The sequence below is a fragment of the Anolis sagrei genome, chromosome 3, assembly GCF_037176765.1.
Source record: "Anolis sagrei isolate rAnoSag1 chromosome 3, rAnoSag1.mat, whole genome shotgun sequence".
Lineage (NCBI taxonomy): Eukaryota > Metazoa > Chordata > Lepidosauria > Squamata > Dactyloidae > Anolis > Anolis sagrei.
Genome location: NC_090023.1, coordinates 8,344,382 through 8,370,558, shown reverse-complemented (window position 1 = coordinate 8,370,558; position 26,177 = coordinate 8,344,382). Strand labels below are relative to the sequence as shown.

Below are 26,177 nucleotides of genomic sequence, written 5' to 3'. Positions count from 1 at the left end.
ATGGCAAGCATCCTCAGAGGTAGTAAGGTCTGTTGGAATTAGGACAATGGGTTTATATATCTGTGGAATGGCTGGGGTGGGGCAAAGAGCTCTTCTCTGCTGGAGCTAGGTGTGAATGTTTTAACTGACCACCTTCATTAGCATTTGAAGGCCTGGCTGAGCCTGGGAAAATCTTTTGTTGAGAGGTGTTAAGATGTGTCTGGTTGTTTCCTCTCTGCTGTTTTGCTGTTGTAATTTTAGAGTTTTTTAATACTGGTAGCCAGATTTTGTTCATTTTCATGGTCTCTTCCTTTCTGTTGATATTGTCCACATGCTTGTGGATTTCCATGGCTTCTCTGTGTAGTCTGACATGGTGGTTGTTGGTGTGGTCCAGCATTTCTGTGTTCTCCAATAATATGCTGTGTCCAGGTTGGTTCATCAGGTGCTCTGCTATGGCTGACTTCTCTGGTTGGAGTAGTTTGCAGTGCCTTTCATGTTCCTTGATTCGTGTTTGGGCAATGCTGCTGCGTTTGGTGGTCCCTATGTAGGCTTGTCCACAGCTACCTGGTATACGGTAGACTCCTGCAGAGGTGAGAGGATCCCTCTTGTCCTTTGCTGAACGTAGCATTTGTTGGATTTTCTTGGTGGGTTTGTAGATTGTTTGTATGTTGTGTTTCCTCATCAGCTTCCCTATGAGGTCAGTGGTTCCCTTGATGTATGGCAGGAACACTTTTCCTCTGGGTGAGTCTTTGTCTTGACTCTCATGGCTTGTTCTTGGTCTTGCAGCCCTTCTGCAAAACCAAGATTGTGTGGTTTTCTGGAATTGTATAGTTCTGCTTCTGGCATCATAAACTGGACACAGGCAGAACTGGACAATTTGGACAGAAAAACAAGAAAACTCATGACCATTCATAATTCATTACATCCTTGCAGTGATGTTGACCGGCTCTATTTGCCTAGAAAGTCTGGTGGCAGAGGACTTTCACAAGTAAAATAAGCAGTCAAAGATGAAAAACACACCCTGGCAGAATATGTCAAGGAAACCCAAGAACCTTCTTTAATTGAAGTCAATAAACGGAAACTTCTCAAAGCACAGCAGACAAAGGGTCAGTAAAAGAAAACTGCACTCCAAACCAGAGCTGGCAGCTGGCACAACAAAGCCTTGCATGGGCAGTTCCTTGAGAAGATTGAAGGAAAAGTTGACGACGAGAAGACCTGGTTATGGCTCTTTTTTTCTTTTCCACAATGGAACCCTGGAGAAGGAGACAGAAGGCCTGATTCTTGCAACCCAGAAGCAAGCCATCAGAACTAATGCAATTAAGGCCAGGATTGAAAAATCAATGGATGACCCAAAATGCAGACTGTGTAAGGAAGCTGATGAAACCATAGACCATCTCCTCAGCTGTTGCAAGAAAATCGCACAGACGGACTACAAGCAAAGGCACAACTCTGTGGCCCAAATGATTCACTGGAACTTATGTCGCAAGTACCACCTGCCAGGAGTAAAGAATTGGTGGGATCATAAACCCGCAAAGGTCATGGAAAATGAACACGCAAAAGTACTATGGGACTTTTGAATCCAGACTGACAAAGTTTTGGAACACAAGACACAAGACATCACGATTGTGGAAAAGAAAAAAGTCTGGATTATTGATGTCGCCATTCCAGGTGACAGTCGCATTGATGAAAAACAACAGGAAAAACTCAACCACTATCAAAACCTCAAAATCTAACTGCAAAGGCTCTGGCATAAACCAGTACAGGTGATCCTAGTGGTCATTGGCACATTGGATGCCATGCCAAAAGATCTCACCCGGCATTTGGAAACAATAAACATCGACTAAATCACGATCTGTCAACTGCAAAAGGCCTCCTGACTTGGATCTGCAAACTTCATTCAAAAATACATCACACAGTCCTAGACGCTTGGGAAGTGTTCGACTTGTGATTTTGTAATACGAAATCCAGCATAGAGATCTTGTTTGCTGAGACATAATGATGATGATGATGATGATGATGATGATGATGATGATGATGATAATAATAATAATAACTTTATTTTTGCATCCTACCTCCATCTCCCCGAAGGCACTCGGGGTGGCTTACATGGAGACAAGTCTGATTGACATAGTTAAAATACAACATAATAAAATGCATAAAACAACATCATAAAACAATACAAAAACAAACATTGAGCAAACAACCAATAGCCTGATATAGTAAACAGTGCAAAAGCCAGATGACAAAATTAGGAATAGAGGGCAATATAAAGTAGAGCGCTATATCTATGTGTAGGGGATCAGTAGTATGGTGCAAGGACTAGATCTTGGGTCATAGCTGGGGGCCAAATTAACTGGCAAATTATCTCATCAAAAACATGGTGGAACATCCACATTTTTAGATCTTTGAGAAAGGTGGATAGGGTGGGTGCCAGCCTAATCTCCCTGGGGAGAGAGTTCCAGAGCCGGGGGGCCACCACCAAGAAGGCCCTCTCTCTCATTCTCACCAACTGCGCTTGTGACAGGGGTGGGAGCGAGAGGAGAGTCTCCCCAGAAGATCTTAAACATCACACAGGTTCATAGGGGAAGATGTGATTGCAAAGATAGGCAGGTACTGAACCGTTTAGGGCAGTGGTTCTCAACCTGGGGTCCCCAGATGTTTTTGGCCTACAACTCCCAGAAATCCCAGCCAGTTTACCAGCTGTTAGGATTTCTGGGAGTTGAAAAACATCTGGGGACCCCAGGTTGAGAACCACTGGTTTAGGGCTTTATAGGTGATAACCTACACCTTGAATTGAGACCAGATCTTATCGGCAGCCAGTGAAGCTGTTTGAACGAGGGTTGATCGCACCCTGTAATATGTTCCAGTTAACAGCCTAGCCACCAACCTTTGCACTATGCTCTCTCTGTGCAGACATCTAATCTCATATCACGGGCTAACTCCTCATCTTCTAAAGGCCAAAGAAGCCAATTTCCAAGGGAAACAGAACCCCAAACATCCTCAATCACTTCTGCAGCTGCTGGCCCTTCTCTCTGATCTACGACCTGCAGTTCTGCCTGTTTTTCAGCCTGATCATAGAATCATAGAATCCAAGAGTTGGAAGGGACCTCATGGGCCATCCAGTCCAACCCCATTCTGCCAAGAAGCAGGAATATTGCATTCAAATCACCCCTGACAGATGGCCATCCAGCCTCTGTTTAAAAGCTTCCAAAGAAGGAGCCTCCACCACACTCTGGGGCAGAGAGTTCCACTGCTGAACGGCTCTCACAGTCAGGAAGTTCTTCCTCATGTTCAGATGGAATCTCCTCTCATGTAGTTTGAAGCCATTGTTCCACGTCCTAGTCTCCACACCCAGACTCAGCGAAAAATCCATCATTCCCCTCATCCTCTGAGACGGAATCCCCAGCATCCCCAGCATCTTGCTGCTGAGCTCAACAGAGAGGTTGGCAGGATCCATATTGCTATATAATGCAGTTTGAAACTGCGGTCAGGGGGGGAGGAGCCATCATGGTCGAGTAGAAGACGTCTCCCTGGTAGCTCCCGTGCAAAAAGATCAGAATGCAGTGATAAATGGATCAAGGATTTCTCTTTATGGACTGGAAAAGAGGTGAAAGTGTGGTGTGTCTAAGGAGCTGAAAAAAGAGGAGTCTAAAGGTAAATTACTACCGTTTAATTGCTTTTGATTTATGAACTCTGGATAGTTGGCTGGACGCTCCGGCCGAAAGTGAAACTAACCTATTAATTCAAGTGCGTCATAAGCTTTCCTACTTAAAGAAAAACTTTTGGAGAGACTGAATTAAATGATTTGGAAGGCAAAAGCAATGTCCAAAGCAATGATCAAAAGCATGCCTTTCCTATGAAGAAGGAGTGAGTTATTATTATCAGTTAAAGCAAACCCTTCGGTATAAGGGAAAAGCTGCAAGTGATACAGACATATCTGGTTGGAAATTTTTGGACTGTGCTGAATGATTGAATGGACTGAATGAGTAGGAGTAGGAAGACACACCAAGGGAAAGACACACCAAGAGAGACTCCAAAAAACCCTCTGTGGGAACGTACCAAGCCCTCGGACAGATCTCTTGCAAGGCTTGTAAGGCTTACTGGATTGAACAGGTTGGAAAATCTTGAAGCTCCCCAGGCTCCTCAGCTTTCTAAAGACATGAGTGCAGTTAGACGCAGCCCTCCCCTTCAAAAGGGAAATCAGCTAAAACGGACCCCTCCCCAATCAGGGAGCGGAGCTTCAACATCAATGCCATGTCTAACTGCAAAACCAGTTGGATCAGAAGGAAGAAGTGAGAGGGAAGAACTGGGGAAATCAGAGAAAGAAATGAGCAATAGTCAAATGTTAAATAAAATAGCAGATCTGATCAAAAGTGAGACTCAGCTATTAAAACAAGATATCCTGACCAGTGCTAAAGAAATGAAATCAGAATTAGATATGGAACGAAAAAGTTCAGATAAAAAATTCCAGGCAATACAAGAAACCTTGAAAACAATACATGGAGAAATACAAACGAATAAAGCAGAAATTGAAAAAAACAAACAGGAACAACTTGTACTTAAACGGCAAACACAACAAAATGAAAATAGACTTTCAGATATGGAAAGAAAGTTTGTTTATATGCAAGACAATCAAAGAAGGAATAATGCAATAATTAAAAATTATCCAGAAGGGAACAAATTATCCAGAAGGCACCGCCGGGGAGGAGACTAACGCCGGGGCCCGGCTGGGGCCACCGCTAGGCCGCCGCCGCTGCCTGGCCTCCGCCGGCACCGCCGGGGAGGAGACTAACGCTGGGGCCTGGCTGGGGCCGCCGCTAGGCCGCCGGACCGCGGTCGCCACCGGGAAGGCCCGAAAAGGGGACGCCGACGCCTCCGAAGGGCCGAGGAGGCCAAACCATCGCCGCTACTGCTACCAGGCCGAAGGGGAGGCCGAACGCCGAGGGCAGACGCCCCAAGGAGACCAAGGAGGCCAAGCCATCGCTGCGAGGACCGCCCAGGCGAGCCCGCCCCCCCCCCCCGTTGGCACAGAGGCCAGGGTCCCGTTGGGCCGCTCCGGGCAAGACCACCGCCGCCGCTGCAGGGGCACCAAGCTGAGGATTCCACCGTCGGACGAGCTTACAGCGAGCTCTCTAGGGGCGACCGAAGCCCACCCACCCACCTCCCATCCTTGGGTAAGTCGGCCCGCCAGCATCGAAGGCCGCTTGGAGACCGCTTGGTAGGCCGCTTGGAGACTTGATGCCCTGACCTCCGCAACTGCTGGTGGGAGAATCATCGCTACTGGGCCCCGCTGGATTGCTGGGCCGCTGTTGGGCCGCTGAGTCTTTCCATCTCTGGCGAGCCCACCTCTACCGCTGAACCTTCCATCGCTGGGCGACCCCGCTTTGACTGGGGGCTTCGCCTGCGCAGACAACTGTGTGAACCTTTACCAGCCGTTCGCTGGGGGTTTTGTGGGGGAGGTCTTCAAGCTGGCTCCCTCGCTGTTATTTCGCTGTTAACTACTGAGCAAAAGTGTTGTCTGTTCCATCTGTGCTGCCCCACCCCCGAGTTACCAACTCCGGAAGCCCATCCGCTGGCTTACAACCCGTCTAAATACTCTGGGGTCATGGCTAGATTTAATTAATCACCATCACTACCATCTATAATAGGAGTTATAATTCCAACCAGTCCATTCCGGACAACCATTATTGTCATTGGCCATCTGTAATAAGATAGAGCACTTAGGCGCCCGCCTCGATGCCAGACTGCACCAGCACTTACGCCCCCTTCCCCGACCCTCTATGCCGCACTTTACTATCATTAGGAGAGCACTTTAGACCTAGCACCTTGCCGAGATTTGCACTTTATTAATGCGACTTTAGACCTTGCACTTTATTAAGATGTCTCTGTGAATGTGTGCGGCTGCTAGCTAATTACGATCATTACGCTAACTGACGAACTGCTCCCAATTCTAAGCACTTTATTGAACTGTTCTAGTGTAGCAATCCGAACATCAATTACCATCAATTACCATCTGTATTGCTGCTACCCATGTGGTCCCCTGCCCCCATTTGTGTATTGTTCTTGCTGCTTTTTTGTAACGGAGGGGGCAGAAGAGGTGGGGAGCGGGAGCCTATGAGTGAAGATGTGGTGGGGAGGGGGGAGAAGGGAGAGAGAGGATGTTGGCAAGAACCTTTAAGCCTAACAACAAGTGTAGAAGAACGGGACCGTATGGCTCGGAACTGCGGCATGGAGGGGGGGAGGTGTTCCACTAGCCGTGGGGCCCCCATAGAGGTCGTGGTGGGAAGGAGGAGATGCGGGAGACGGAGACCTCGAATTCGGCTTAATTCGGACCGCTTATCCAAATTAACTATTCCCAATCGGTCTCCGAAGGTAAATTGGTGTAACCAGGTGAGCGGGCCCTCTGGCTTGAAGGTGGTGTTGTTGAACGCCAGGTCTGTCAACGGAAAGACATCTTGGATCCAGGATTTAATCCTGGAGGAGCGGGCAGACCTGGCGTGCATCACGGAGACCTGGTTGGATGAAGCGGGGGGCGTAAACCTCTCCCAGCTTTGTCCCCCAGGTTTCTCCGTGCAACACCAACCAAGAGCCGGAGGACGGGGAGGCGGTGTCGCAGTGGTCTATAGAGATTCCATCCATCTAGTCAGGACTCCCATCCCGCAGACCACAAATTTCGAATGCGTCCACCTGAGGGTGGGTGACCGGGACAGAATAGGGATTCTGCTAGTGTACCGTCCACCTCGCTGCACTACAGTCTCCCTACCTGAGCTAGCGGGGGTGGTCTCGAGCCTGGCGGTGGAGTCCCAACGGCTCCTTGTGCTGGGGGACTTCAACATCCACGCCGAGGCAACCCTCACAGGTGCGGCTCAGGACTTCATGTCCGCCATGGCAACCATGGGGCTGTCCCAACAAATAACTGGCCCCACCCACTGTGCTGGACACACATTGGACTTGGTTTTCTGTCAGGGATGGGAGCAAGGTGGCGGGGTGGAGGAGTTGTCTAGCTCTCCGTTGCCATGGTCCGACCACTTCCTGATTAGATTTAGACTCACTGCGCCCCCTAACCTCCGCAAGGGTGGAGGACCCATTAGGATGGTCCGCCCCAGGAGGCTAATGGATCCAAATGGATTCCTGACGGCTCTTGGGGAGTTTCCCGCCACCGCGGTAGGTGATCATGTCGAGGCCTTGGTCGCTCTCTGGAATGGGGAGATGACCAGGGCTATTGACAAGATCGCTCCGGAACGTCCCCTCTCGAGTAACCGAGCTAAACCAGCCCCTTGGTTTACTGAGGAGCTGGCAGCGATGAAGCGAAAGAAGAGGGTTCTAGAGAGCGTGTGGCGCTCAGACCCAAGCGAGCCAAACCGAACACGGTTTGTGTCCTTTTTAAGGGCATATGCCGCGGCAATAAAAGCCGCAAAGAAAACTTTCTTTGCGGCCACTATTGCGTCTGCAAAAAACCGTCCGGCGGAGCTGTTTCGGGTTGTCAGAGGTCTTTTAACTCCCCCAACTTCAGGTGGGAGCCCTGACAACTCGGCAGCACGCTGTGAAGCATTTGCTCGGTTCTTTGCAGACAAAGTCGCTTTGATCCGCGCTGGGCTGGACGCCGCATTAGATGCAGTCTCTGTGAATGTGACACAAGCACCTGCTTGTCCGATTTTGTTGGATTCTTTTCAGTTTGTGAAACCCGAGGATGTGGACAAGATACTTGGAGGAATGTCCATCCTAGACCCCTGCCCATCCTGGCTTCTGAAAGAGGCCAGAGGGGGATTGGCCGAGTGGGTAACGGTGGTGGTTAATGCCTCCCTCCGGGAAGGCAAGATTCCAGCGAGCCTAAAACAGGCTATTGTAAAGCCGCTGTTGAAGAAACCATCACTCGACCCCACTAAATTGGACAACTTTCGGCCTGTTTCCAATCTTCCCTTCTTGGGCAAAGTCATGGAAAGCGTGGTGGCCTCACAACTCCAGGTATTCTTGAGAGACACGGATATTCTGGATCCGGCACAGTCTGGTTTCAGACCGGGACATGGTACCGAGACGGTCTTGGTCGCCTTAGTGGATGATCTGCGCCGGGAGCTAGACAGGGGGAGTGTGTCCCTGTTGGTGCTCCTGGACCTCTCAGCGGCCTTCGATACCGTCGACCACGGTATTCTTCTGGGGCGCCTTGCAGGGATGGGTCTTGGGGGCACTGCTCTGCAGTGGCTCCAGTCATTTCTGGAGGGTCGTACTCAGAAGGTGTTGCTGGGGGACTCCTGTTCAGCGCCACAGCCATTGATCTGTGGCGTTCCTCAGGGCTCCATCCTGTCCCCCTTGCTGTTTAACATCTACATGAAGCCGCTGGGTGAGATCATCCGGAGTTTCGGGGTGAGGTGTCACCTGTACGCAGATGATGTCCAACTCTGTCACTCCTTTCCACCTGCTACTAAGGAGGCCGTCGAAGTCCTGAACCGGTGCCTGGCCGCTGTAATGGTCTGGATGAGGGCGAACAAACTGAAATTAAATCCAGACAAGACAGAGGTACTCCTGGTCAGTCGCAAGGCCGAACAGGGTATAGGGTTACAGCCTGTGCTGGATGGGGTCGCACTCCCCTTGAAGGCGCAGGTTCGCAGCTTGGGTGTGACCCTGGACTCATCGTTGAGCCTGGAGCCCCAGGTTTCAGCGGTGACCAGGGGAGCATTTGCACAGCTCCGGCTCGTGCGCCAGCTGCGCCCGTACCTTGGGAAGTCTGACTTGGCCACGGTGGTACACGCTTTGGTCACATCCCGCCTCGACTACTGCAACGCTCTCTACGTGGGGCTGCCCTTGAAGACGGCCCGGAAGCTTCAGCTAGTCCAACGCGCGGCAGCCATGGTGTTAACGGGAGCGGGACGCAGAGAGCATACAACGCCCCTGCTGGCCCAGCTCCACTGGCTGCCGATTCGCTACCGGGCCCAATTTAAGGTGCTGGTATTATCCTACAAAGCCCTAAACGGTTCCGGCCCAAAATACCTTGCAGACCGCATCTCGGCCTATGAGCCCACGAGGGCCTTGAGATCATCCGGGGAGGCCCTTCTCTCGGTCCCGCCTGCCTCACAGGCACGTCTGGCGGGAACGAGAGAGCGGGCCTTCTCGGTGGTGGCCCCCCGGCTGTGGAACACCCTCCCTGTTGAAGTTAGACAGGCGCCCTCCTTGTTGGCCTTTCGTAGAGGCCTGAAGACATGGCTCTTCGAGCAGGCCTTCAATTGAGAGTACTTTGAATGACACTGGAATGGACTAGGATTACGAAATTGGCTATGACCCCAGGACTCGACGAAGCGGATTTTTAGTATAAGTATGTGTTCTGTTGTATTGTCTGGTTTGTACTGTCTAAATCTTTTGTATGCTGTGCTTTTTGTTGCTGTTCACCGCCCCGAGTCGCCCTCGGGCTGAGAGGGGCGGTCAATAAATGCAAAAAATAAATAAATAAATAAATAATAAATAATAAATAAAAAAGAAGACCTGAAAGCTGAAATCCTGAAGTGGCTGCAAAAGATTACGCCGGTATTGAACTGGTCAGAATTGGATATAGAGAGAGCTCATCGCCTCCCGGCTGGAAGAAATAAAATAACACCCAGAAATATAATAATTCGATTCCACAATTTTGCAAAGAAGGAAGACCTGATGAAAATACTTAAGAAGAATCCTGATTACCTAAAGATGGGTGATTCAAAATTGGAGATATTTAACGACTACTGCCCAGAAACCAAGAATTGGAGATACTCAATGAAACCTATCACGATTCAGTTAATGAAAGCTGGAATTTTGTATACCTGGGGATACCCTATCTTTCTTAAGTTCCAATGGAAAGGCAAGAGATACAGAATAGATTCACTGGAACAAGGTTATCAATTACTGGAGGAGCTTGGAATAGTAAGAAGACAAGAAAGAGACCGGAAGGAGGAGGAGGAAAAGGATCCGGATGGAGGAGAAATGGAGGAATTAATTGGTGCAACGGGATTACAAGTTAATTGGAATAAGTCAGAAATGATGCTACTCAATTATACAAGAGAAGAAGAAAAAAAATTTATAGAGCAGAGAAAAATGGGAATAAGAATTAAGAATAAATTAAAATACTTGGGAGTAATAATAACTAAGGATTTAAAAGAGATAGAGGAAGTAAATGTAGTAACTTTAAGAAAAGAAGTTCAGAAAAAGTTAATAGAGTACGAAGGTATACATTTATCCTGGTTTGGAAGAATAGCATTAGTAAAAATGAAAATACTTCCAAAGATAAATTTTATATTTAGAATGTTACCACTTCAAATTACAGAAGAACAGCTAAATAGATGGCAACAAATGATTAATAAGTACTGCAATGGAAGTAAAAGAAATAGGCTAAATAAACAGTTATGGTATAGATCGCAAAAGGAGGGTGGACTAGCACTACCTAATATAAAAAAATATTATGAAGCAAGTAGATTAAATTTGGTCATAGAAGGAATGGTTAAAAAAGAGGGAATAGATTGGCTTAGTAATGAATCAGGAAAAGTGGAAGATGAAACTTGGAATATATTTTTTAAACAACTTACTAGAAAAGAACTGAGGGAAATTAGAAACCCAATGCTGAGCAACATACTGAAAGTATGGAATAAATACAAGGGGAGGTTAATAAAGGAAGGATCAATTATAACCCCAATAGTGATGGAAAAGAAATTCCCAAAAAATTTAAAAAAAGCAATGGATAAAAAGGTAAGGGAAATAAATTTAGATAGAATAGGGGATTGGATGAAGGCGGAAATGAAGAGGGAAATGATGTTGGAAGAGTTTAAAGAAATAAAATTATCATGGTTTCATTGTATACAACTAGAACAATGGTTAATAAACTGGAAAAAAAATAATAGAAACGGAAACCAACTCAATCAATTTGAACAAATAATACAGAAGGGAAGGGCAGTAGAAGAGCACGAAAACTTGAGAGGTATAATTAGCAAAATCTATAAGATACTAATTGAAATGAAGGATGGGAAAACGAAAAAGAGTACCCTTAAGGAGATTTGGGAAGAGGATTTAGGGATAAAAATAAGTGAAATAGAGTGGCAACAGTTATGGGGACAAAGACATTTAAAAAACCTATCGATACGTGTTAAAGAAAATTATTACAAGTTAATATGGAAGTGGTACTTAACACCAGTAAGAATAGCATATATGAATAAAAACAATTCAACAAATTGTTGGAGAGGATGTAAAGAACCAGGAACATATATACATATGTGGTGGCAATGTAAATATGTAAATAATTTTTGGGAGAAAGTATTTAGAGAAATAGAAAGCATAATGAATATTAAAATAGACAAAAGTCCTAGTATAGCCTTATTATCATTATATACCAATAAGCAACTGAAAAAGGAGGATAAAGAAGCGATAACAAACTTACTAACTATAGCAAGACTGCTCATAGCAAGGAATTGGAAAAAAGAAATGAATATACGAATAGAGGAGTGGTACAAGGAAGCATGGAAAATGGCATTAAATGATAAACTGACATGTATATTAAAGGTTAAAAAAGGTATATGGAAACAAAGTGATTTTGATGCTATATGGGGTAAATTTGTGGTAAATGGATTTAAAAATAAGGAAGGAAAATTACCGTCACAAGAAGAAATGAAATTTTGGACAGATGAAATGTAAAAAATGTGGCTTGAGACGGGTGGAGGGGAGCACAGAGGTGAAAAAAGGGGGAAAAAAAAGAGAAAAGGGGAGGAAATGTCAAAGCAAAACAACAAAACAACATGTTAAAGAGGTTGATGTATAAAATGCAACAGTATGTAATAATTGTGATAAATCAATAAAAAAAATTAAAAAAAAAAGAAAAAAAAGAAACTGCGGTCAGTGTAGACCATGCATGGAAAAACTTTGGCCCTCCAGGTGTTTTGGACTTCAAGACCTACAATTCCTAACAGCTGGTTGGCTGTTAAGAATTGTGGGAGTTGAAGTCCAAAATACCTGGAGGACCAAAGTTTGCCCATGCCTGGGGAAAACCCATATAATGTATTTTTTACTGCATTGAACTGCTTCATATGGGTTTACACTGATCCAGCCTGTGAGATCTGAGGTTTATCCACACTGCACAGTTGTAACACTTTGATACAATTTAAATCAAAAGGGTCTCTACTATGAACCTTGTGATTTATAGTTTGGTGCAGGACATAAAAGCTTTACTATATCTGTGTAGACAAGACTACAGAAAATTCTAAACTCTGGTCAAGCTACAAATCAAAGAATTCCATCATGTCAGTTAAATGTGGTGGAGGCTCCTTCTTTGGAAGCTTTTGAACAGAGGCTGGATGGCCATCTGTCAGGGGTGCTTTGAATGCAATATTCCTGCTTCTTGGCAGAATGGGGTTGGACTGGATGGCCCATGAGGTCTCTTCCAACTCTTTGATTCTATAAGTGGTGTAAAACTGATATATCCATGTCGTGCAGAAAACATGGCTGAAAACCAGGGTTTACATTTTGTTATGAACGCAAGTCACTTGCCTTCTGCAACATAAAAATACTAATATTGACTTGGCATATTGTGTCCAATTCTGGGCACCACAATTCAAGAGAGATATTGACAAGCTGGAATGTGTCCAGAGGAGGGCGACTAAAATGATCAAGGGTCTGGAGAACAAGCCCTATGAGGAGCGGCTTAAGGAGCTGGGCATGTTTAGCCTGAAGAAGAGAAGGCTGAGAGGAGACATAATAGCCATGTATAAATATGTGAGAGGAAGCCACAGGGAGGAGGGAGCAAGCTTGTTTTCTGCTTCCTTGGAGACTAGGACGCGGAGCAATGGCTTCAAACTACAAGAGAGGAGATTCCATCTGAACATGAGGAAGAACTTCCTGACTGTGAGAGCCGTTCAGCAGTGGAACTCTCTGCCCCGGAGTGTGGTGGAGGCTCCTTCTTTGGAAGCTTTTAAGCAGAGGCTGGATGGCCATTTGTCAGGGGTGATTTGAATGCAATATTCCTGCTTCTTGGCAGAAAGGGGTTGGACTGGATGGCCCATGAGGTCTCTTCCAACTCTTTGATTCTATGATTCTATGATTCTATGTAATGGCAGCTGAGGCATTTTCAGTACTGCCAAAAAGCGGTGCTATACATCATTTCATTTCACATTGCATTGCTTTGGGGTTTGTTTTGTAGGTCCTTGGCCAATAGTTACTTGGAGAAGGGATGGTAAGGGTGAATTGTGCTTTAAGAAATAAATCAGTAAATATGTTTTTGACCTCAGAAGAGACTTATGAGAAATGAGATGCGTTCAGTCCTTTGGATTCGGGTCAGGAAAGAACCTGGAACGAGATTTGGCAGCATTGTTTCTCATTTTTGAGACCGGCTTCAAAAGTAGCGCTTTCAGGGCCAGCCATGTTCAACTGCATTGGATCACAATGAAATATTTGCTAGGTACCCAACTGGCCACAGGTGTTTATTTCCTTCCTTCCTTGTTGCCGTCTTAAAACCTGGCTTCATTTTCCCATAGTCTTGTTGAACGTGATTAGCTGTGGCAACCTATGAGATTGCATTCCAACAAATCCAACAAGGATTAACCTCATAATATATACTAGCCATCCCCTGCCAGGCGTTGCTGTGTCCCAGTCTGGTGATCTGGAAAATAAAGTCATGAGAAAGTGTTGGTTTCTAATATATGTAATGTCTTGATGCTTGTGGATAAACACTATTTCTTGCTATTTCTTTGTCAGTGTTAATGTGGTGATTGTCTGGTTTGCCCACTCTGGAACATGCAACATATCATTGCCCTTCTTTAGGTGTCCCTTTCAAATCTAGGATACTACATGTGTGTGTGTGAATCATATATATCTATCTATATCTATGGCTGGATGGCTCTTTGTTGGGAGGGCTTTGATTATGTTTTCTTGCTCTGGTGAAGAGAGTTGGACTGGATGGCCTTAAGTATTTTCAATTGGTCATGGGAGTTCAGTGTGGGAAGTTTGCCCCAAATCTGTCATTGGTGGGGTTCAGAATGCTCTTTGATTGTAGGTGAACTACAAATCCCAGTAACTATTTCCCCCAAACTCCATCTGTGTTCATATTTGGGCAAATGGAATATTCGTGGCAAGTTTGGTCCAGATCGATTATTGTTTGAGTCCACAGTGCTCTCTGGATGTAGGTGAACTACAACTCCCAAACTCAAGGTCAATACTCACCAAACCCTTCCAGTGTTTTCTGTTGGTCATGGGAGTCCTGTGATGCCATGTTTGGTTCAATTCCATCATTGGTGAGGTTCAGAATGCTCTTTGATTGTAGGTGAACTATAAATCCCAGCAACTACAACTCCCAAATTACAAAATCATTTTTTTAGTGAAGGACATACATTGGGTTGTTAGGTGTCTTTTGTCCAAATTTGGTGTCAATTCGTCCAGTGGTTTTTGAGTTATGTTAATCCCACAAACGGACATTACATTTTTATTTATATAGATTAGTAAACCATGGGAATCAAATAACTCTGAATCAGACAGGAAGACACAATCAAAACATTCCTGACAGATGGCCATCCACCCTCTGTTTATAAACTGACAGAGACTCCACCAGATTCTCAGGCAGTTATCATACAGCCTAAAGTTTAGATGGAATCTCTTATCCTAAAGTTTGAATCCATTGCTTCATGTTCTGGTCACTAGCGTAGCAGTTACATCCTCTTAAACATGGCTAACATCTCTCCTCTTAATCTTCCGTGGTCCAGAGTAAACATATTCAGCTCTCTAAGCTACTCCTCAGAGGTATTCATAGTTTTCAGACCTTCTCTGGACATGTTTTGATTAGTCAACTGGTTTTTGAATCATGGTGCCAAAAACTAGACATAGTTTTGTTCCATATCAGGTCTGATGATAGCAGAATAGAGTGGAAGGAACGATGACTTCCCTCAGTCTAGACCAGCATTTCTCAACCTGAGGGTTGGGACCCCGGGGGGGGGGGGGCAGTCGTGAGCATAGTGTCAGAGTGGTCACCAAAGACCATCAAAAAACACAGTATTTTCTGTTGGTCATGGAGGTGGGGGTCTGTGTAGGAATTTTGGCCCAATTCCATCGTTGATGGGGTTCAGAATGCTCTTTGGTTGTAGGTGAACTATAAATCCCAGCAACTACAACTACCAAATGTCAAGGCCTATTCCCCCTGGACTCACCTTGAAGGAGCTGGGGGTGGTGACGGCCGACAGGGAGCTCTGGCGTGGGCTTGTCCATGAGGTCACAAATAGTCGGAGACGACTGAACGAATGAACAATAACAACATGCCCCCAAACTCCACCAGTGTTCACATTTGGGCATATTGAGGATTTGTGCCAAGTTTGGTCCAGATCCATCATTGTTTGAGTCCACAGTGCTCTTTGGATTTAGATGAACTACAACTCCAAAGCTCAAGGTCAATGCTAACCAAACCCTTCCAGTATTTTTAAAATTCTGACCCTCTTAGCACGATTATAAAAGTACAATTTGGGCATTTATAAAAATACCAAGTTCCTTTTTGGGTCAGTCAAGATTGCTAATGATGCCTGTGTTCTTTCCACCTTTTCCTTTTGCAGAGCCTTGTTCAAAACCCCTTCCGCTCTCGCCTTAAACCAGACGCAGCATTGCAAGCAGTTGGAAGGGCTGGTGGTTTCCCAAGTGCAACTGTGCCGCAGCAACTTGGAGCTCATGCAAACCATCATCCAGGCAGCACGGGAGGTGATCAAGACCTGCCGCAAAACCTTCTCCGACATGCGGTGGAATTGCTCCTCCATCGAATTGGCTCCTAACTACCTGCTAGATTTGGAGAGAGGTAAACAAGAAATACCCCGAAGGCTCCAGAATACCCTTTAAAAAGGTTTTCCAAACTGTGTGTTGTGACACATTATTGTCATAGGAGACCACCAACCAATCCCAGGTGCTGTAAATTATAGTAGGACCCCCATATCTATGAAAAATATGCTCCAATCTGGGCCAAAATTATGTCTTTGAAAGGAAGGAACTGGCAAAACCACCTCTGATTAATTCCTTACCTAAGAAAACCCACTGAATTCCACAGGGTTTCCACAAGCAATTTGAAGGTCAGATCACAACTTTACTCTCACTGCACTTTATGTGCAGTGGTTGTGTTCATACCAGTTTCTTAGTGAGTGACAATACTGTGTGACCAAATGTGTCAGTGCAAATCCATGCAATGCACATGTACTCCCATGCTCAGGGATACCACATGCACACATCTGCTTCTGCAAACTTGAAATGAACATGTGTCTCTACATCAAGTATGAATGCTAAACTGTTTCCATGGAGGAATTAATACATTATTCAGGATTCAGCAATGTTGTGGGTGCATGTAAGGGGTATTACTCCCAAAGGACTAGAGCGGATCCACACCTCCAGAACTATTTGCTCTCTTGCTTTTTGTATTGTTGAAGGCTTTTTTTTTGTCGTGTCAGAAGCGACTTCAGAAACTGCAAGTCACTTCTGGTGTGAGAGAACTGGCCGTCTGCAAGGATACCTGTCAAACCGTCTGCAAGGATACCTGTCAAAATACCTGTCAAACCGCATCTCGGCCTATGAGCCCACGAGGACTTTGAGATCGTCTGGGGAGGCCCTTCTCTCGATCCCGCCTGCCTCACAGGCACGCCTGGCGGGGACGAGGGATAGGGCCTTCTCAGTGGTGGCCCCCCGGCTATGGAGCACCCTCCCTGTAGACATCAGACAGGCGCCCTCCCTCATGACATTCTGTAAGAAACTAAAGACGTGGTTCTTTGAGAAGGCGTTTGATTAAGTGCTTCGACAATTGGCAATGATGATTGGAACGGAATATGGAAAACGAGATTGGATTGTGATTCTACGATGAGGCGTCGTGAATGATTTAGTGTAATTGTAGTATTAATAGTGATGTTGTTGTTGTTTGTGTAATTGCCTTATTGTAAAGTGCTTTTATATGTTGTACACCGCCGTGAGTCGCCCTAGGGCTGAGAACGGCGGTCTACAAGTGCAGTTAATAAATAATAAATGATAAATAAATAAATAAGGACGTTGCCCAGGGGACGCCCGGATGTTTTGATGTTTTATCATCCTTGTGGGAGGCTTCTCTCATGTCCTCGCATGAAGAGCTGGAGCAGATAGAGGGAGCTCATCCGCGCTCTCCCCGGATTCGAACCTGTGACCTGCCAGTCTGTAATCTTGCTGGCACAGGGGTTTAACCCACTGTGCCACCGGGGGCTCCTTATTGTCGAAGGCTTTCATGGCTGGAATCACTGGGTTGTTGTAAGTTTTTTGGGCTGTATGGCCATGTTCCAGAAGCATTCTCTCCTGACATTTTGCCTGCATCTATGTCAGGTGAAATGTCAGAAGAGATGCTTCTGGAACATGGCCACACAGCCTGAAAAACTTACAACATCTCTTGCTTTTGTTTTGAAAAACGGGCTTATGTGAAGCACATGTAAATAGTTTTGGGCACCATGTCCTGTGAGGCTTCATACAGCCCACTCCAGTCTAACATCTGCCTTTCCTATTTTGTGAAAGCAGATCTTGTGGATCAGAATCATAGATGAATAGAGTTAGAAAAGACCCTAAGGGTCATCCAGTCCAGCCCCATTCTGTCATTCTGTCATACAGGAAGACACCAACAAAGATGGCCATGCAGCCTCAGTTCAAAAACCTCCAGAAATCACTTCCAAGCTGTCTTTTCCACTATTACACAACTTACCATCAGTACATTCCCCCCTATATTTAGTTGGAATCTCTTTTCCTGTCCCATTGTTCCATGTCTTAGCCTTTAGAGGAGCAGAAATCAATCCAACTCCTTTTTCACTGTGATGTCCTTTCAGGTATTTAAACACAATTATCACGTCCCATCCCAGCTTTCCTTTCTCCGAGCCAAACATACCCAACACCCTCAGTCATTCCTCATAGGGTTTGGATAGCAAACCTTTGACCATTTGGGTTGTCCTTCTCTGGACACGTCCTAGCTTGTCAATATCCCTCAATATCCCTGGCCCAGAATTGGACACAGGATCATTATTCCAGGCAGCAATAGAGTGGGACTATGACTTCTCCCAATGTAGAGACTAGACTCCTACTGATGGATCCTAGAATCATATTGGCTTTTGAAGCTACTGCATCACACTGTTGGCTCATGTTCAGCTTGTGATCTACAAAGACTCCTAGATCACGTTCTCATGGACTTTTTGTGAGCAAGGTGTCATCTATGTGATAGCTGTGCATCTCATAGCACTGTACATATCTCTCTGCTGCAATTCACTTTGCTTGAAGCCTGGTTGGTGACTAATGGGCCTCTCCTCCTGTCTTGCAGGCACCAGGGAGTCCGCTTTTGTGTACGCGCTCTCCGCCGCCGCCATCAGCCACACCATTGCCCGAGCGTGCACCACGGGGGACCTCCCTGGCTGCTCCTGTGGTCCCATCCCAGGTGAGACACCTGGACCTGGGTATCGCTGGGGAGGATGTGCTGACAACCTCAACTATGGTCTTGTCATGGGGTCCAAATTTTCAGATGCTCCCATGAAGATGAAAAAATCAGGATCACAAGCCAATAAGCTGATGCATCTGCACAACAGTGAAGTAGGGAGACAGGTAACCGCTCCGAGAGAGTTCTTGTCATTATGCAATCACCGTCCTCCGGGGTCTGAACTGAGGGATCGGAGAGTGGACACTCAGAGGGATTCTTGTTTCCTAGGTAGAAAACAATGGGTGGATTGTGTCATTGTATTTCCAGTAGGACCTGGCTAGGAAGGATTGGTAGCTAAGAAGATGTCCCTGACCACTGGGTGAAGGACATTTTTTGCATGCAGAAGATTGCTAATCCAACTCCTGATGCCTCCAAGCAAGAGACGAGAAAGGAGAATTTCCCTGTTAGTACTTTTCCACCTGAGAAAACTTTTCTCTAGAAATATCTAGGTCCTCTTGCATGACTTTGTGGTGACCTTCCAGTAAGACGTTGACTGCAAGTCCAGTGGAAAGCTTAGATCAGTGGTTCTCAACCTGTAGGTCCCCAGATGTTTTGGCCTTCAACTCCCAGAAATCCTAACAGCTGGTAAACTGGCTGGGATTTCTGGGAGGTGTAGGCCAAAACACCTGGGGACCCGCAGGTTGAGAACCGCTGGCTTAGAGATTTCTAGAGAGAACATTTTAATTATATCTGTGAATAATCAAATCTGCAACAATCAAACCCACAAATGTGGATGTCCAACTGTATATACACGTTTTTGTGAATTCTCATTCTATGTACTTGAAAATGTTGTTTGCACAAATACTATGGGTATTGGTGGGCTACTGTGAATTTTGGGGGATGTATGGCCATGTTCCAGCAGCATTCTCTCCTGATATTTCGTCTGCATCTGTGGCTAATGGCATTTTCAGATGTTCTGTTGCCAGTGAGGCAAGTGGTGTGTGTGTGTGTGAGAGAGAGAGAGAGACAGAGACAGAGACAGAGACAGACAGAGAGAGAATCTGTGGAATGTCCAGGGTTGGGGAAAGAACTCTTGTCTGTTCAAAGGAAGTATGAATTTTGCAATTAACACTAATGAACATTACTCAGAAACAAGAGAACCCCAGACAGCAAGCAATCAAGGGCCAGTTAACACACACACACACACACACCCATACAGGGGATGCCTCCAGGCAACAGAGGCAAGGCCACCTCTATGAAGAGACCCTCTCTATGCAGAGACTTTGCATCCTCATGATTACTAAAATATTACTTCAGTCTTGCTAATAATTGCAACATTCACACTTGCTTCAAAAACAAAAGGGTTCTTTCTCTCACCCTGGACATTCCCCAGATATATTTACACTCCATTTGCTTCACCACCAACATAACATTTGAGGATGCCATTAGCCACAGATGCAGGCAAAACATCAGGAGAGAATGCTACTGGAACTTGGCCATACAGCCCAAAAAGCTCACAGCAACCAAGTGATTTCAGACATGAAAGCCTTCAACAACACACTATTTATAAACCCAACATTTTTTTGCATTTTTGCTGGTGTTTTCTCACTTAAAAGTTTTATCACAAAAGGAAATGTGCAAAAGGAGAAGAGTTCTAGCGCTATTCTGCCCTTGACTGGGCCTGGAGGAACCTGCAATGTACAATGATGGCAGGCTCCCATCTGTGCTATTGAACTGTAGCATTTTGACACCACTTTCAACTGCTATAGCTCCATGTCATGGGGTTCTGGGATTTGTAGTTTGCTGTAATACCAGCATTCTTGGACAGAGAAGGACAACCATCTCACAAAACTACCAACCCCAGAATTCCATAACATCGAGCCATGGCAGTTATGTGATCTGAATTTGGGTGGTATGATAGAGAGGGAAAATAAGGCATTGAGGGATAGATGAGATCAAGTCATGCCCCAATTTTTTGCCAACGGGATGTCAAAGTTACATTTTAGTGCCCACATCTATTGAGAATTCACACACCTGTATTTTCAGCCTTCCTTGGGTGGTGTTGGATGTGGGAAGAAAGTGGAACCATCGCTTCAAGACCCTTGTTCTTTGCCATTTTTGCAGGCCTTGAAAGCATCCATGGAAATGAAATGCAAATGCCATGGAGTCTCTGGCTCCTGCTCCATCAAGACTTGCTGGAAGGGGCTGCAGGAACTGCGGGACGTTGCCCTGGACTTGAAAAACAAATATCTTTCAGCCACAAAAGTGGTGCACCGCCCCATGGGGACCCGCAAGCACTTGGTGCCCAAGGATCTTGATATCCGCCCGGTCAAGGAGTCGGAGCTGGTTTACCTGCAAAGCTCACCTGATTTCTGCATGAAGAATGATAAAGTGGGATCCCACGGGACTCAAGACAGGTAAATGCATGTTGGGATGTTACATTGGTCAACTGCAAGTCCCAGCAGCCATTTTGTCAGAGTTGGGTTACTGAGGCTGGGAGTTCAAGTCCACCAATACTGAAGAGGCTGGGAGTTCAAGTCCACCAATAATCAAATCATCACCATTTTGTCCACTCCTCTAAACCACCTTTGGCTTTGTTTATTGAGAAGCACCCCAAATACAGCCAACCTTCCACATTTGCTGGTTTTATGGACACAGGAAATAGGAAAATTACAAATTATAGAAATGCTCTTTTGAAAAACTTGATAGAAAACATTGACCAATCGTTAGGTCCTCCAGCATAACTCCATAATTTTTGCTCGACCAAACGAGCAAATAGAAAAGGGAGGCAAGCAATTAGCCCTAAACGAACTTCCAATGGAAGCTGATAATAAAACCACACTGAAGGACCTAGATATATGTTCCTTCTAGGAATCTTTAGGTTCTCCTAGTGTTCTTTCCAGGATTTCTAGGTCCTTAAGGGTCCATATAGACCACCACAAACTGGTTCACTTGAAGGGTGACCAACAACTTATTTAAAAGCATCTGTATTGGAGGTCCAAGTGGCTCTTGTAGGCTTCCCTCTTCCTTCTCTCCTCCTCCGCTTCCTTGTTTTCCTCTTTCTCTCCCTTCTCCTCTTTTCCCTTCCTCCTCTTTCACCTCTATCATCATTACCATCTTCATCTCCTCCTCTTGGTGGCTGGAAAGGTTGAGGGCCAAAAAGAAAAGCGACTTGAGGACCTCATGTAATCCGAGAACCACAAATTATTAAATATTAATTATTATTAAACGTTATTTGTACCCTGCTAGCATCTCCCGCAGGACTCGATGCGGCTTACAAAGGCCAAGGCCTCAACACAACAACAGCAAAACAATAACAGTACAATTTAAAGCAAAATAAAACATAAGCAATAAAAAACAATACATCAATTACACAATAAAAACCAGGGCCGGGCCAGTGATGGGTACAAGTTAAAAAGTGCAGGGTGTGGCAGGTGGTATTTGGATTTCCGGGCAAGTGCAATGTGCAGAGAGAATTAAACTCTAATAAAGTGCTTCTGGGACAGAGTGCTGGAGATTATCCTATTCCAGAAAGGCACATCGGAATAGCCAGGTCTTCAAGTTCTTCCTAAAGACTGCCAACATGGGTGCTAGTCTAATATCTTTGGGGAGGGTGTTCCAGAGTCGGGGGCAACCACAGAGAAGGCCCTGTCCCTCGTCCCCACCAAACGCGCCTGTGACGCAGGTGGGATCATAAGCAGGGCCTCTCCGGATGAACGAAGGGATCGCGTGGGTTCATACACGGAGATGCGGTCACGCAGGTAGGCAGGTCCCAAACCGTTTAGGGCTTTGTAGGTAAGCACCTGCACCTTGAATTGGGCTCAGTAAGTAAACGGCAGCCAATGGAGCTCCTTAAACAGAAGGGTTGACCTCTCTCTGTAAGGAGCACCAGTTAACATCCTGGCTGCTGCCCGTTGAACCAGTTGGAATTTCCGAGCCGTTTTCAAGGGCAGCCCCACGTAGCGCGCATTACAGTAATCTAATCTAGAGGTGACCAAGGCATGGATCACGCCGGCCAAATCAACCTTTGCGAGGTACGGTCGCAGCTGGCGCACAAGTCTTAGTTGTGCAAAAGCCCTCCCGGACACCGCCAACGCCTGAGCCTCAAGCGTAAGTGATGAATCCAGGAGAACAGGAGAACTGCGGATAGCCACAGCGGCCAGGCACTCGTCCAGCACTAGAGGGCCTCCTTGGAATTTGGTGGAAATGAGTAGTAGAGTAGATGAGTAGTAGATGAGTAGTAGATGGCACTGGGGAAGTTGAGGCATTCTGGGTGATGTTAGACTAGTGGTTCTCAACCTGTGGGTCTCCAGGTGTTTGGCCTACAACTCCCAGAAATCCCAGCCACTTTACCAGCTGTTAGGATTTCTGGGAGTTGAAGGCCAAAACATCTGTGGACCCACAAGCTGAGAACCACTGTGTTAGACCATGCCTGATGGCTCCTTCTTCTTGGCTAGGACCTTCATGATCATTCCTCCTGTTTGCCAGTTGGCCATGCATGCTAGAACCATTGAGACTATCAGTCCAACAACATCTGGAGGGCCACCAATCAACAAATTCAGGCGCCCACCTTTTTTTGTGCCAATGACCCATGTCTGGGGCAAAAGAACTCAAGTATCAGGGATGTGAGAGTCAGCACTCCAGCTGGCCTGGAGATGAACCAATGCTATTTCTTTCCAAAATGTGTTAGAAGTGTACAGAGAGGTCATCCAAGATCCCTGGTCATGCATTTATTTGTTTTGTACGGAGCTGTATCCTGGTGGAATTCCCACATGGAGAGTTACATTTCTCCCTTTCAGGGGAGTCCAGTTGGACACAACCGTGTTCTTCGTCATCATCTTCTTTTCTTCTCCCTCTCATTGTGGTCTCAGGCTGTACTGTTGAACAGCCAGGCTGTATTGTTGTGCTCCACTAAGCTACATCGACATGTCTGCCAAACCCTTTTTGCTTTGCAGATTCTTTGAATTCCATGGGAGACATGAAACGGGACAGTCGCAGGGCAGTTGAAGTTGCCAGTCTTCAAAGTTGTCCTTCTACCCCAGCTTTGTAACATTGGCCAGACAAGCTCAGGGATAGTTCCAGAGGGAGGAATACTTTTTCTAGAATTATGTCTCCCAGAATCTCCAAACATTGGTCATATTTGGGGGGCAGATGTAATCCATAAAACGGAACCTTTCCAAACTCTAGATGAGCCCTAGTGAGCAGAGAATAGATTATTCCATAGAGAAAAGACCAGGAATAGATCTAGGGAAGTAATGCTACCCCTCTATTCTGTTTTGGTTAGACCACATCTGGAATATTGTGTCCAATTCTGGGCACCATTCTTTATTCTAAGAGAAATATTGACAAGCTGGAATGTGTCCAGAGAAAGAGGGCAACTAAAATGATAAAAGGTCTGGAGAACAAGCCCTATGAGGAGCGGCTTAAGGAGCTGGGCATGTTTAGCCTGAAGAAGAGAAGGCTGAGAGGGGATATGATAGCCATGTATAAATATGTGAGAGGAAGTCACAGGGAGGAGGGAGCAAGCTTGTTTTCTGCTGCCCTGGAGACTAGGACACGGAACAGTGGCTTCAAACTACAAGAAAGGAGATTCCATCTGAACATGAGGAAGAACTTCCTGACTCTCTCCTGTGAGAGTCGTTCAGCAGTGGAACTCTCTGCCCCGGAGTGTGGTGGAGGCTCCTTCTTTGGAAGCTTTTAAGCAGAGGCTGGATGGCCATCTGTCAGGGGTGATTTGAATGCAATATTCCTGCTTCTTGGCAGGGGGTTGGACTGGATGGCCCATGAGGTCTCTTCCAACTGTTTGATTCTATGATTCTATGATTCTATGAATAGAATCATAGAGTTGGAAAAGACCTCATGGGCCATCTAACCCCCAGCCAAGAAGCAGGAATATTGCATTCAAAGCACCCCCAACAGATGGCCATCCAGCCTCTGTTTAAAAGCCTCCAAAGAAGGAGCCTCCACCACACTCCAGGGCAGAGAGTTCCACTGCTGAACGGCTCTCACAGTCAGGAAGTTCTTCCTCATGTTCAGATGGAATCTCCTTTCTTGTAGTTTGAAGCCATTGTTTTGTGTCCTAGTCTCCAGGGCAGCAGAAAACAAGCTTGCTCCCTCCTCCTCCCTATGACTTCCTCTCACATACTTATACATGGCTATCATGTCTCTTCTCAGCCTTCTCTTCTGCAGGCTAAACATGCCGAGCTCTTTAAACCGTTCCGCAAAGGACTTGTTCTCCAGACCCTTGATCATTTTAGTTGCTCTCCTCTGGACACATTCCAGCTTGTCAATATCTCTCTTCAATTTCTCTTCTTCAGGCTAAACATGCCGAGCTCTTTAAACCGCTCCTCATAGGTCTTGTTCTCCAGACCCTTGATCATTTTAGTCGCTCTCCTCTGGACACATTCCAGCTTGTCAATATCTCTCTTCAATTTCTCTTCTTCAGGCTAAACATGCCCAGCTCTTTAAACTGCTCCTCATAGGGCTTGTTCTCCAAACCCTTGATCATTTTAGTCGCCCTCCTCTGGACACATTCCAGCTTGTCAATTTCTCTCTTGAATTGTGGTGCCCAAAATTGGACACAATATTCCAAGTGTTGTCTAACCAAGGCAGAATCGAGGGGCAGAATGACTTCCCTGGATCTAGACACTATGTTCCTATTGATGCAGGCCAAAATCCCATTGGGGTTTTTTTGCCTCAGGAAAGGAACTATCTCCTTCTCCAGGTAGAGTGGAATTGTAGTTTTCCAAGGACTTCAGCCTTCCCTGCCAAAGCATCTTCCAGGATTCCATAACGTAGAGCCATGGCAGTTCAAATGCTGTCAAACTGCATTTATTCTACAGTGTAGATGAGCCCTTGGGGAGCACTAGATCCCGAAATGAGCATTTTCCAAGCCCTGAAGCGCCATAGAAAGTGAAAAGAAAAAACCCCTTTTATACAAGAGCAGAGGAAACAGAGGGAGTGTGTGCGCGAGTCACGTTTACACACTCAAGCTGTGTGTACATAGATATATAAAATATAGTTCACACTTCCCACATATAACAGCGTAATGTTCATATGGCCATTTTCCAAATGGCTTCGTGGGTCCCAGGGGCATCCTGAATATTTTATGCTGCTTAAGCTTCCACTTTCAGACAATTTTTGCCATTGCCTTTTTTCAAACCGATCCATCGGATGGGAAGTGCTTTAAGGGATTGCAAGCGAAATCCCGCCCAAAATGTGCCTTCCTTCCTTCCTCTCTTAGTCCACAGGACACCAAAACCATCTTCCTGCTTCAATTGCTTCAGCAACTCACACTTGCTTGCTTTGGGTTTGGCAGAAGAGGAGTTAGAAAGGATTTACCTTTCATGTTGGTTGTAAACGACATTCAAGGGGAAAAATGGGGTGTCAGGACTGCCATCGAGCCAGGACGTGTCCCCATCCCGTCATATTCCCCCTCCCACCCCCTCTATCAACATTAATGGATTAGCAGGTGCTAGTAATGGATTTATGGTCTGAGCACATACTTAAAATAGTGGTGCAGCGCCTTGGAATGAATAGTCCGTGCCGAATATGCCGTTTTCGCCTGCTCTACAAGGAAGAGCTGGCGGTTTATATCATCAGATCTCCGTAGTCTCTCACTGGGGCAGAGTTTCAGTTTTCCACCAAACTTTGCCACCAGTATTAGGTTGTGTAAGACTTTCCGTTTACCTATGGGAATTGAATGGGCACATTTTTTATACATTTATTTGGCCAATTTTCCTACCCTATGTATTCTAGACCAAGGCTTCTTAAACTTTGCAGGAGTGACTCCAGCCATATAAAAAAGGTATAAAAATCTAACACTTAG

At 45.8% G+C, this 26,177-nt stretch overlaps 1 protein-coding gene across 2 annotated transcripts in view; it reads left to right on the top strand.

Annotated features, from left to right (window-relative positions):
* The window catches only part of WNT11 (Wnt family member 11), an 89,304-nt gene that overhangs the window by 47,991 nt on the left and 15,136 nt on the right, over nt 1–26,177 (top strand). For both annotated transcript variants that reach the window (XM_060771248.2, XM_067466465.1), the window contains exons 3-5: nt 15,513–15,748; nt 18,257–18,534; nt 20,474–20,766. In XM_060771248.2, coding sequence (XP_060627231.1) covers nt 15,513–15,748; nt 18,257–18,534; nt 20,474–20,766 — 807 coding nt within the window. The remainder of the gene's footprint in view (nt 1–15,512; nt 15,749–18,256; nt 18,535–20,473; nt 20,767–26,177) is intronic.